The following is a 12703-nucleotide window of genomic DNA, read 5'->3' on the forward strand; positions in this document are numbered from 1 at the left end:
ATATTGGAAGACAGGTGGTTAAATAAAAACCAAGAAATTAGCAGCAAGACGTGCGTCATAAAAAGATAGCATTTTGGATCCTGATAAATCTAACATAAATAAAGTCAGCTCAGCAAACTTCTTTTGGCAGTTCAAAACGAATAGCAAGTGAGATGTTGCAGTGAGCTTTTATCCCTTGAGAAGGTCGAGAGAAAGAAGTTATTGAATCCATTGTTATCGGGGGAGGCGAAGCTACGGCATTTATCGTGATCCTCTATCAAAATGAAAATCTATGGAATGACATCACCTGACGTCCACCAAAGCTCAAGAAAGCAAAGGTGACACAGTTTCAAAAGGAGATCACAACCACGTTTTATTTTTGGGGAAGATTTTCTGAGAAGATTTTCCGAGATCTTTCTGATCGATTTCAAAGAACGCAACACCAGACAGGAGAATACGTCTTTTTAATGCATTACACTGCAAATCCAAGTGTGTTATTTTTACATGCATAAACGTCTAATAATAACATTAGACTGAAGCTTTTTTTACATGTTTCTTTACGTGTTAAATTACGTCATTTAACACATAATCGTATTAAATTAAAAGTTAATGCGTTCAATCGTGTTAAATGACGTGATTTAAAACGGCAAGAAATGTGTAAGAAGAGTTTCAGCTAAAATAACATTTGGATTTGCAGTGTAGTTAGGGGATGTCATTAAAGAAAAACAAGGTAGCAATGTGATCATGTACACATTAATTTTAGGAAAGGTTGCTATTTGACAATGTAGTTTCAAGGAATCTACACCTTACAATTAACCTTGACCTGGCCCCTTGTTCTTAAAATTAAAATTAAAATTTATGAGGGAAACATTTGATGAAGGAGCACAGTCTGCAATTTCGGTATATTTTGAAGGGAAGAATTCGGACTATTTTTATAAGAGTACGAGAAATGTTAATAAAATGTTGTAATAAATGCATCGAAATACAAGATTACATTAAAAAAGAGAAAAGGAATTGTTGATTTTCCTCTAGTAAATCAGACTGAAAACTTTAATTAGAACGTTTGAACCTTAGACTACATATAGAAGAAGATTCAGAAATGGTTAGACGTTAATGAATTGTCGGTGAACAAACAGTTTATTTTGTTGCGACACGTTGGATCCAATTAATTTTCTGAAGTAAATAGAACATTGTCAAGTTGTGTGGGTTCGTGCATGCGTACGTGCATGCGCACAAATAATCTGTTCTTTTCTCTTTTAGACACTATTGCGCCTTGGCATCGCTTCGAGCGTATGAGTTCGGAAATTGCTGTTATGCTCGTTATGATGTTACTTTGGCTCTCACACAGGGTGATCGGATCAATCTCGTAGCATGGGCGTCGGCATTGGCATCGTCGAAGAAAAGCTTTTCGCTTATTTCTCTCGAACGTTGCATTTGGCTTTCAACGTACATTTTCTCATACACACGCGTTTATATAAGAATAATAGATAAAGTTATTAAAGTTATTAAACAAAAAAAAAAACAAACCATTTCTAATTGATATAAATAGGAGAGATAAAACGTGATGTTTTTCACGTTTAAAGGATTGAATCTGCCACTGATGTCATATTTAATCTCTTTTCTTCGCCGAGGGCGAAAACCCTTCTTATTCCCCTTCTCCTCGCATGAGCAACTCAATTCGCATCTCATGCAAGAACGGTTCAAGTAAACGACATTTTATTTCGTACGCCTGGATGATGGCTCCGAAATATTTGTTCTTTTATTAAAGTGCACTCGCATTGGGGATGTTTTTAGGGATGACAGATGTGAATTATCTCTTGTCAGACAGAAATAAAGAAATAAAGAATTGTGCTCTCTCTACATATACAGAGTATTCCAAATATAACAACCTATGTCTTATAAATATACCTATTATAAAATATATTTTAAGAAATTAAATTCGTTATTTATTGGTTGTTATATTTAATATTTACTGTTTAATGTATTAATAATATTAATTTATATTGCAATATATATATATTCTTATTTTTAATTATAATTTATAAAGTATCTATGCCATGAAGATTGGTAGAAGTAGAATCTCAATTATTGTACATGCCATTTTATGATTATCCAAACAGTATTGTTAATTCATAGACTACTTTCAGCTTTTTTTCCAGATAGGCTTTATTACCAGGCTTGTTAAAGCGAAAGAATTCATTTCAGTAAGACGTGACCAACTTACATGATGTAATACAATTTGCCTCAAGACTTTAAGACCTTCAACATAAAGGATCGGTTAATCGCGTTAGACGATATCTCGAACTATTAAAAGCATTACGCTGCTTTCCGCAGTCATTTGTAGTCAGTTAACTAGCAATTAAGCGCGAACTCGGCGTTGCTCTGGATTCGTAGATTAATAAATCACATCCGCCATTTCTCCCCGCCGAGAATAATCGATGTGATTTGTTTATGTCGGATATAATGATGCGATTTTACACGGCAGGCAGTTTCAAAGTCGCATCGTTAATATGACATAAAAAAATCTCCGCTGCTTGGGGTTGCCGTTAAATATTGACGGCGATTTTTTAAAGACTAAAGGGGAATTCCAGCGCAAATTAAGATTTAAAATTTAGGAAGAAATTATGACATTCTTAATCTTATCTTTTTCATTTAACATTGAAAAATCAAGAGAAAATTATGACACTCCTAATCCTTAATCTTTCATCTTCTCGTTCGGAGTTGTCAGAGGCGAGAGTCTACGATCTTTTGAAAAACTAAACATACAAATATAAATAAAGGTCAGGCTCGTATGTATCAAACAATAAAATAAAGGTTACCGGCCAATAACGAGCAAGAGATTGTTAAAATTCAAAAAGATATATTGTTACAAACAATTGTTAAAATGGGACGTTTCGGCAACACCGTGCCTTCCTCAGCCATAACCCATTGTAGTTCAGGGTGTACATAAAAATATAAATAAAGGTCAGGCTCGTATATGGGTTATGGTTGAGGAAGGCACGGTGTTGCCGAAACGTCCCATTTTAACAATTGTTTATAACAATATGTCTTTTTGAATTTTAACAATCTCTTGCTCGTTATTGGCCGGTAACCTTTATTTTATTGTTTAAACATACAAAGCTGTAATTTACATTCCTCTAGGAATCTCTTTGATTGTCATGTTGAAGAGTATCCCATTGAAACAGATTTGCAATAAAGCGAAAGGGATAGTCGCACGCACGGTATAAATGAACGCGGATTAAGTCTCGCGTGCAACGGTGCTTCACTGTCAAGATAACAAGCATTAGTTGGTTTAATTATAACGCCGCTAAATGAAGTTCTCCGCCTTAACGAGCTTTCGTTCCGTTGCACTTGTATAGTTTCATATTACTGCCCGACTACATGTTATGAAATCTCGACACATGCTATACATAACTGATATCTCAGCTAATTTCTCACGTGTGGCATTCTCGAAGGAATTATTCAGGGATATTTGCGATACTCTAGAAACTTATTTACTTTTGTAAAGGAAATTGTTCTATTTTATTATACAGAAGAGGATCAACTATTTTTTATTGTGCGAAACAAGTCGCTTAAATATAACTAACGTTTTTTAATTTATTCAGCTTTCTTTCAGAGTTTTGTTCTCCGTTTTAAATAAAACATTTGTAGCAATATAATTTTCATAAATACTCTATTTTATTGTTGCGTGAACTAGCTATGCACAATACTAAATCAATTTTTTTTACTACTATAGTCTCTTTTTTGGATATGGATATTTTATTAATTAATAGCTATATTCAATCCATATCAAACTCGCGTGTTTGAATCTTACTAACTGTATGCTACCTGAAAGTTTATTAACAGAATTTATAACAAGATTGTTTATATGAAGTAGCGTGACATATCGATGTGTGTGCCTATGACATTTTTTTTTGACGCGGGGAAATCTTCTACTATTGGGATCCCAGGTCGAAGCCCGGTTTACCCAGTAGCCCCCTCTATGAAGAGGAGGGGAAAGACCCCCCCGCCTCCGGGAAGAGGCGAGGGGAGTGCCGGATTTTTACCGGCTAAAACCCCGCGGGTATCCATCTAGGCGCGTTTTCACAATGAAATGTGTGCCTATGACATATGTTTGACATTTTCATGTTGTTTTACACGTGTTATCTGTGCACAAAATAGCTCTGTAAGCTTAATACTCTATTTCTTACAGTTTCCTTAATAGGTATGCGTTACAGAAAATAATAAATAAAGTAACAAATTAACTGATTTATTGTATCCGCGATTATTATTACACTTTTATAATATGAAAAGATATAAGAAAGATGCTAATAATTAATTATAATGAAGAAGACAAAATCAATTTATTGAGCAATCTCTTGTTCTGCTTTATAAATAATATTACATCACAGAACAGTATAAGCGTATCGGAATAGTAACAATTTATTAAGATTCCACATTGTTCATCATCTTTTACGTCAGCGCGAATTTTGATCAAATCTATCCAGCTGCGAGTGTCTTGCATACCAAAAGGTATTTCCGTTTTCAATGAAAATTGATGACTATCCCGTCGAGACTGTACTAGTAACAATGTAGAAAATAGTACGTTTCCCAGAAGAAGTCTTCAATTATGCCTCCTGACGCTAATGTGCGCCTGCAAGTTGTACAGTTATCCGATACTTAATTATCCAAAGTAATAAATCGATTTCCGCGGCGTTGTCCCGTCGTTCGTATAGTTCGAAACAGTATGAGACAGTTCGCGTTTAATATCGTTTGATGTCTTTTAACGTCTCCAATGAATTACATAACATAATTACGAGAACTGAATCCGGATAAAGTTCTGAAAACGGTCCCCCTCCGATTTCGATGAAACTTTGTGAAAAGCTTCGTTTTGGGTTAAAATGAAAGCCCTTAAAAGGAATTTTGGCGACTTCTATGATAAAGCCATTTTTTAAGATAAAATAATAAAAAATATACGAAGACCTTCATAATTCTACGGGATGTTATAAATTGAATATATACTGTTTTTATTAAATAATTTTATGTTTTTATTATATACTTACAGCAGAATACATAAATAATATGCTTTGTAATATATTTTACTTGGTTATTCCTGGATAAATTGTTTTAATATCCTTTAATATTTTTCTGTATAAATAAAAATTTTCTGTGTAAATAAAAATATATTTCAGTTAGTATTATTCAGATATTTGATACATAGTTGCCATTATATTGAAAAAAGCTTCATTTTAAGTCGTATCAGTCTTGCAACAACGATTGACAAAAGATGACTGATAGAATATGAAGACAAACACGCCAAATAGACCGAATAGGGTAGAGCGGGGTCAAAAGTAACGCGGGGCGAAAGGAACAACTCAAATATCTATAGTTATAGGCATAGATGCGAATGCTTCTGTTGATTAACGGATGAAGCTGAACAAGCTATAACGTGTCTCAGAACGCCTGCGGCCTGGGTATTGAGTGGACGTGTGCAATAAATAAAATATGTTTTTGAGGCCGTAAAGTAGTTTCTTCCGACAATCTTAAACTTTTAATATAATATATCCACTGCAAGTAAGTACTTTTTCTTTTAGATTATATTTGAGTTTCGTTATTTTTGCTTATTATAACAATTATTACTTATTCATTTTTGGCATTTTATTATTAAAAATTTTAAGTCAAAGTTCAAAAACATATTCGGGACGATTGTACCAACTGTGATTCAAAGTAATTTTTATTTGTACTAGTCCTTAAAGACATTGTGTTCCTATTATTTAAAAATATAAGAACAAAAAATGTTTATAATTAAATGAACAAAGTTAATGTTTTGTATAATTGATATAAAGAAGTTATGTTTTAATAGAATAAGATTTTATTTTACTTCTTTTGTATGAGAATATGAATATTTTAGTTTGTTTTTGTTAATATAAGAAAAATTATTATTTTTCATTGAATAAACATTTTTTATTTTGATTATTTAAAACTGTTACTGTCGATCTCCTATAGTGTTGCAACCGACCCGGAGTCGGGGGCGATTGTAACATTTTCCCTCGTTTATGTTTTTGATTAATAATTCTTATTTGGTTTATCACAAGATTTAAATAGGAGGATTTCCATAAAGTGAAATGATCACATTAACTTAGGGTATCAAGAATGTTTCTTTTACTGTAATAGTTCTTCCACAATCAAGTTCTAAAGTCAAATTGTTACTTTTGACCTCGGTCTACCCTGCAGCAAAATGTAAATAATCAAGGTCAGAAGTTAGTATGTATATATATATATAAACGAGCTTGTAAAGCACGCCACGAACTCATGTGACAACTCGTCTCGCGTGGAAAGTGTATGCGTGAACTATTTCGACATATATATTAGTCATTTATGCCTAATTATGCCAATACTCAAAATAGCTGCTATATTTTCCACGCAAACCGAGGTCCACCCCCACCCACCCCTGCTTACGGGAGAGGATAAAAACATAAAATTATTCAATAAAAACAGTATATATTGAATTTATAACATCCTGTAGAATTATGAAGATCTTCCTATATTTTTTATCATTTTATCTTAAAAAATGGCTTCATCATAGAAGTCGCCAAAATTCCTTTCATTTTAATCCAAAACGAAGCTTTTCACAAAGTTTCATCGAAATCGGAGGGGGGCCGTTTTCGGAACTCCACCCCTGAATCCAATATAACGGGTTTAATTTCCTGTGCTATAATAGAAAATTCGATGCACAATCTAAAAATAACCAAAGCTCGTTTATAAAAAAAAATCTGTTCCAGGATATTCAGATTAGTGTTTTATTAATTTATATATTTTTTAAATTTATATACCATAATACCTAAATTAACGGATAAAAATTTGTTCTCGTGTATGCCAGAGAGAGAGAGAGAGAGAGAGAGAGAGAGAGAGAGAGAGAGAGAGAGAGAGAGAGAGAGAGAGAGAGAGAGAGAGAGAGAGAGAGAGAGAGAGAGAGAGAGAGGGGGGGGAAAGGGGGGACAGATGGTGCCACGCAACGTTCAATCGCTTATGAGTTTAATTCCAAGCATTCCGACAGGCCTTCAATTAATCATAAAATTGTTGGTAAATTATTTATCTATTTCAAGAAAACAGGAAGCAGAGAGTTATGCAGCAAAAGCTTAATTTAGGCAGTATGGCACAATTATTTGAAAAAAAAAGACATATTATGATTGGTGCCTGACTGTTGGTTCACTCTGTATATACATGTATAAGTATATAAATACTCTGTTATACACACACATATATATATTTTTTCTTTGTATATTCGCTATTTTTACATGCTATTTCCAACATTATTTTAATCTATTCTGTAATTGTTTCAGAAAAGTTATCAACCTGGAAATCATCGAAGAGGATTCTTACGAGAAGGATGCTCTTTTCTATGTCGAATTGGACGAGCCCTTGCTGCAAGGAGGTGATTAAGTTTTTTGATTCGGGATTTCCCGATACACTTTAAAAATCGTTATGACACTTTTCCCTTCTTTCTCTATACAGGATCAGACATTTAAATCGGTTATGCCAAACAAAAAAGCTCCTCAGAAGAAGTTAAAAATTTGCAGTCAATGAAGCGAACATAATAAAAACAATAATTATAGGACATACAGATAAATTATTTTAATGTATCGCCATAAGTATTTCAGTTGCTTTTTTTAGAATAAAAAATTCCGTAATAAGAAAGATATATTAGGAGATAATATTGTATTCATTTTTTCTTCGAAGAGCTTTTTTGCGCGCTTATAAGAAAACTCAATGTTCAAATTTAAATGCCTTATTTTTGTCTACCTATATCTGAGCGAAATAAGAAGCAAAATCTCGGTTCGAACTTTCGGCATTTGATTTTGATAGCGCCGTCACTTGCTTACGTTGTTCTTTTCACTCGATCCGATGCAATTTTTGCTGATACGAACTTCGGCGGAAGACCTATCAGTCTTCTGACGAGGCTAAATGTAATGGGAAAACTTTGAATCTAACAGAAACATCACGTGAAAACTTATCTATTTTTCGGCAATCATGTTTGATAGCAATAAAAATGTGAGTTGTAACATTTAATAAATGTGCATAGATATGTCAAATTTGAAATAATTTTAATAACGAGCACCCGATATTTACAAGAAGAACTGTTAATATTTATTTAAAAAGAACAATAGAAAGAACATAATTCTTAACACTGTATCTGCGTTATAAACGACTTTTATTTGCCTACAAGTATCTCAGTTTAGTTTTGAAAAAAGCTATAATCCAAAGAAGCTTTAATAAATTACGGAATAGTCGCATAGGATAATACCAATAGGTATAATATTGAGAAGAAAAAAGAAAAAAAAAGGTAAATATTGATCGATAAAAGCATGAACGTGACGATTGGCGACGCTATTAAAATTAATCGCGATTAATTATATGATTAAATCGATACATATTTCACGATAAGAACGCTGACGACTTGTTCTTGATGAAAATTGATTTCCACGTGTCTCTTCATGCATGTGTCACGCGCTGGTTCTCTGCCTGGATCCGTCATAATTGAACGTAAGTCTTGAATAAACGGACATTTTGCGCTTGTCCAAATTCTTCTTTCTTGCGCATCAAATTAGTCCTGCGCTGATTGATTGATTAATTGTCACAGTAGTACGTACACATTTTAATACAGATTTAATATAGGATTTTTTATTCCCTATGAATTTTATCATTTCGTGATATTTTCAGGAATTTTACAGCAAAACCAGAAAAAGGAACAAATATTTTTTATAATTGTTAATATGTATAATATATATATATATATATATATATATATATATATATATATATATTATATATGTATTAATTAATATTATGAATTTTTGTCTTAACTATTTTATGAATATTATGATTTTGTTTATGTTGCTTTTTAATATCTAAACATTTTTATTGTTTTGCATTTTTTAATATAAATTTTAAAATAATAATGTATAAATTGTACAAATTTGTCACTAAATCCACCTTTTATGTTTAATTATTTTAATAGACATTTGTAATTATATTTAAAAAAACATATATATATTGTTTTTCATTAATAATTTTTTAATAATAATACAAAAATAATCTTTTTTCTCTTTAGTCTGGATAAGGAAATTAAGTTTTATTTATTTAGTTATTTATCTTACATAAAATCTGAAACACAGGCTTAAGACAGTCAGGTAACGTCCGCTGTAGTGCTTCCCCATAATTATTAATGGCTTTGCCATAACACAAGGCTTCATTCATAATAATTAGTAGAATAGAACAGTTCTTGAAATAGATCGCTTATTTCGCTAAAAAAAGAAACTAAAACAAACTAAAATAAAGACGCAAAGATAGTGTCATTTACTGGTTTTTCTTATTATACTCTTGAAATGCGTGAGCGATTAATTGACGAATGTGCACATAATTCCTGCAGACTTTTGCAATACTAACTCCATTAACAATTCTGCACTAACCTCCGTGATTATTCATGATTCAGATTTGTAACAACGAATTATATATTTTTTAATTACATCTTTTGCCAACTCAGTTTATAAATGTTATATACAGCGTGCCGCTTTTAACACGTCACCATTCAAAATATCCTTGTTATTTTTAATGGGAAGGTCTTAAGAAGAAGTTGTACGCACACAGTTTCAAAGGATAAATATTATATTGTAATAATAGCTTGCTAAATACGAGGGTCGTTCAATAAGTCCTTAGAAAATTTTTCGTGCAAAATTGAAAACACTGTACACAAGGTAGAGTGTTTTCAATTTTGCACGAAAAATTTTCTAAAGACTTATTGAACGACCCTCGTACCTTTCGATGTTTGCTGTAATATGACGTTAATGAAAGTACATGATTTCATTTACAGAAATAGCATGAAATCTAAAAGGGTATAATCTTAAACTAAATAAATCGTTATAACTATAATATTTATTCTTTTGAAACATATAACTTTTTTCTGAAAGATCTTCCTATTTTTGTTGGAAACATTGAAAATATTTTGATGGTCTCATTTTAGAGATGAATACCCTATGTATTATAGCAACTATTTATTCAACTATATGCAAAGAGACTCAAGAAACCATATTATGGAAGATACTAAAAATAAAAAAGTTACAAATATTTGTGTCTTTAAAAGCAATAGAGATATCTATGTATATTGTTTTAGACATTTTATTCTGTGTGTGCATACTAAATTTATACGCGAAAGAAAGAAGCAGGGAACGTTAAAAAAAAATAATAGTAATACTAAATTGTAAATTATAAATAAATAAATAGCTGAATAGCTAAACCTTCGCTAATAAAATATTAAATATAATAATCTCAGAAACGTGTCTGTAGAGTTTATCCAAATGTTAACATCACATAGAACGTATACATTCCGCTATTTTTATGAGCACTTATGAGCACTTTTTATATCTCACTTGACCTTTTTATTTTAACTCGACACTTCGGCGCGTCAACGAAGCTTTTGATCATCGTGTCTTTTTCTCTTCGGCGAATAAAAGCCGTCGTCCGATTTTGTTTCGCGTCCACGCGCAAGTCACGGATTTGCATATTACAAGGCCGCGTGAACACGTGCAACGAGCGATGCAATAATGCTCATGCATATGCATCACATATCTAGAATGCACCGGAAATATAAAACTAAAGCTTCTCTTAACTGTATCTTCTCTTTCAATTTGAAAGTCACTTATCCTTATGAAAAACGTTACAAGGAGTTATGATTTCCATCTTACTTTTGCAACATCTTGCTACTAAGTTACGAATCAAGATTCGGTTGAAATAGAGTCCATTCATAAATAATAAAAGATATAACTCTATTTTTTTTCTAAAATTTATAAGTTTATAAGTTTCATATTTTTAATCGCTACGTAGAATACGAGTACCTAATTTTTCAGTACTTTTGTTGAGGAAGTGTCAAAAGGTACGTTAATGCCTCACGCCAGGTGCACACGTGAGCGACGCACGAGCGATGAGGCCATGTATACTTCCGCGATCCATCTCGTTGAGCGGAGGCTCCAATATCGCGGTACCTTGGGTAAAGCGCTAATGCCGGTAGTACTTAAACTTTGAAGATTCATAACTCAGGAAGGTCTTAACGAAAAGGCTTATAACTACTGTTCCGAAAATACCTCAACAACAGCTTAGGTATAAAAATCAAAATGAGGATTAGAAAAGATCATCCGAAAATCATTCCTTTTTTGTCCGTATATACAAGATTAAGCTCTTGCCTGAAATATTTTTTCGAACAATACGTTTTCCTTTAGAGATGTTCGAAATGATATATACATATTTACATATTTACAATATTCTAAAATACGTATAATATAATTCCAAAGAGGAAAATAGTACTGCACCAAAATATATAAGTGCGGAATAAAATATTTTTATTTCAAGCATACTCCGTTTTCTAAAATATTTACATTTTCAAGTTCCAAAGGCGTGAGGAGTGACGATTGTTAATTGCGCCATTTGTCTACAATCTCAATTGCACGGCTGACAACTTCAATTGCATATTGAGAGACTATATGAGTTATTGCGGCATAAATAATAATTTGAGATACGGATGCATATTTATGCGCAGGCTGCATTGCACACATAACTTTACTACATACATGCGCATTGTATTATATCCAACCGTGCACAAAATAATAAAATTACGGTAGCAGTTTGTACACGTTCGTATAATTAATAACATAGTTGCGTTTTGTTGTTAATAACATTACGTTTCTACGAAAATTATTTCAAACATTTTGTGCACGCCATTTTAGTTCACTTTACACGAATAGTTGCAAATTAGCTGTGGAATCGTATGTAAATAGTATGCCTAATCAATTGTACGGGTTTGGATAGATTTGCAATTTTCCATGCAAAGTGAGGGTTCACCCCAGAGGGAGAAGGTTTGCATAGATTGGTCGTCCGTTGTCTTCAATGGGAAACGAGGTCTATGATTGTACGGCTCCATAGGGATTTTCAACTTTCCACGCCACGCGAATCCAGATGTCATATCCACCTGCTCTTCATGCACAAGATCTGTCATTTAACCATTTCTAAAACAACACGTCTATAACGTAGTGCAATTAAAATACATAATAGAGCTGTATAACGCAAATAAGACACTTTTCTGAATACAAAACAATTAATTTGTCGACAGATTTTTTTAAAAAACGTTCTCTTTTCTATTCTTTTCACAGCGCAGCTTTCACATCGCCAAGCGATGATTTTTACTATTTAAACATTTGCTTAATATTCTATCAAAATTTAAATGGAATATTTTTTTAAATTAAATATTACGAATATTTTGCACGAACGAAAAAGTGTGCAAAGACTCTGAAATAATTTTCGCAGTATTCGTAAACAAAAGTGTTAGCTTCTGCAAAAGCGCCTAAAATAATTATTTTACCAATGTTAAGAATAACACATGTACAATCAACATAATTTTCTTATTTTATGTGTGCAAAGTGATTGTGTACACATCGCATGTGCGTGCGACATGCTATATATTGTACATGTGTATGTGTGAAGTAAGGTCATGTGTGCAGTGCGATTTGCACGAAACTGCAAACACACGCATCGTTATCTGAAATTATTACTTTGCGTAGGTGGACGATATTAAAAAATCAACGTTCAAGCAATTGATTTTTCATAATCGATAATATCTCAGAGATATCAATAATGATCGGTTCGTGATCTCTTTTTTATAGCTATTTAATACTAAACATAAACAAAATTTAAGAAT

General features: G+C 32.4%; 1 protein-coding gene across 2 annotated transcripts in view; it reads left to right on the top strand.

The window, feature by feature from the left end:
• Calx (sodium/calcium exchanger Calx) overlaps positions 1-12703 on the top strand; it is a 72278-nt gene that overhangs the window by 15229 nt on the left and 44346 nt on the right. For both annotated transcript variants that reach the window (XM_071709649.1, XM_071709650.1), the window contains exon 3: positions 7302-7393. In XM_071709649.1, the coding sequence (XP_071565750.1) occupies positions 7302-7393 (92 nt within the window). The remainder of the gene's footprint in view (positions 1-7301; positions 7394-12703) is intronic.

The sequence above is a fragment of the Temnothorax nylanderi genome, unplaced genomic scaffold (genome assembly GCF_030848795.1).
Source record: "Temnothorax nylanderi isolate EJ_2023f unplaced genomic scaffold, tnyl_v1.0 TNYL_tig0081_pilon, whole genome shotgun sequence".
NCBI lineage: Eukaryota > Metazoa > Arthropoda > Insecta > Hymenoptera > Formicidae > Temnothorax > Temnothorax nylanderi.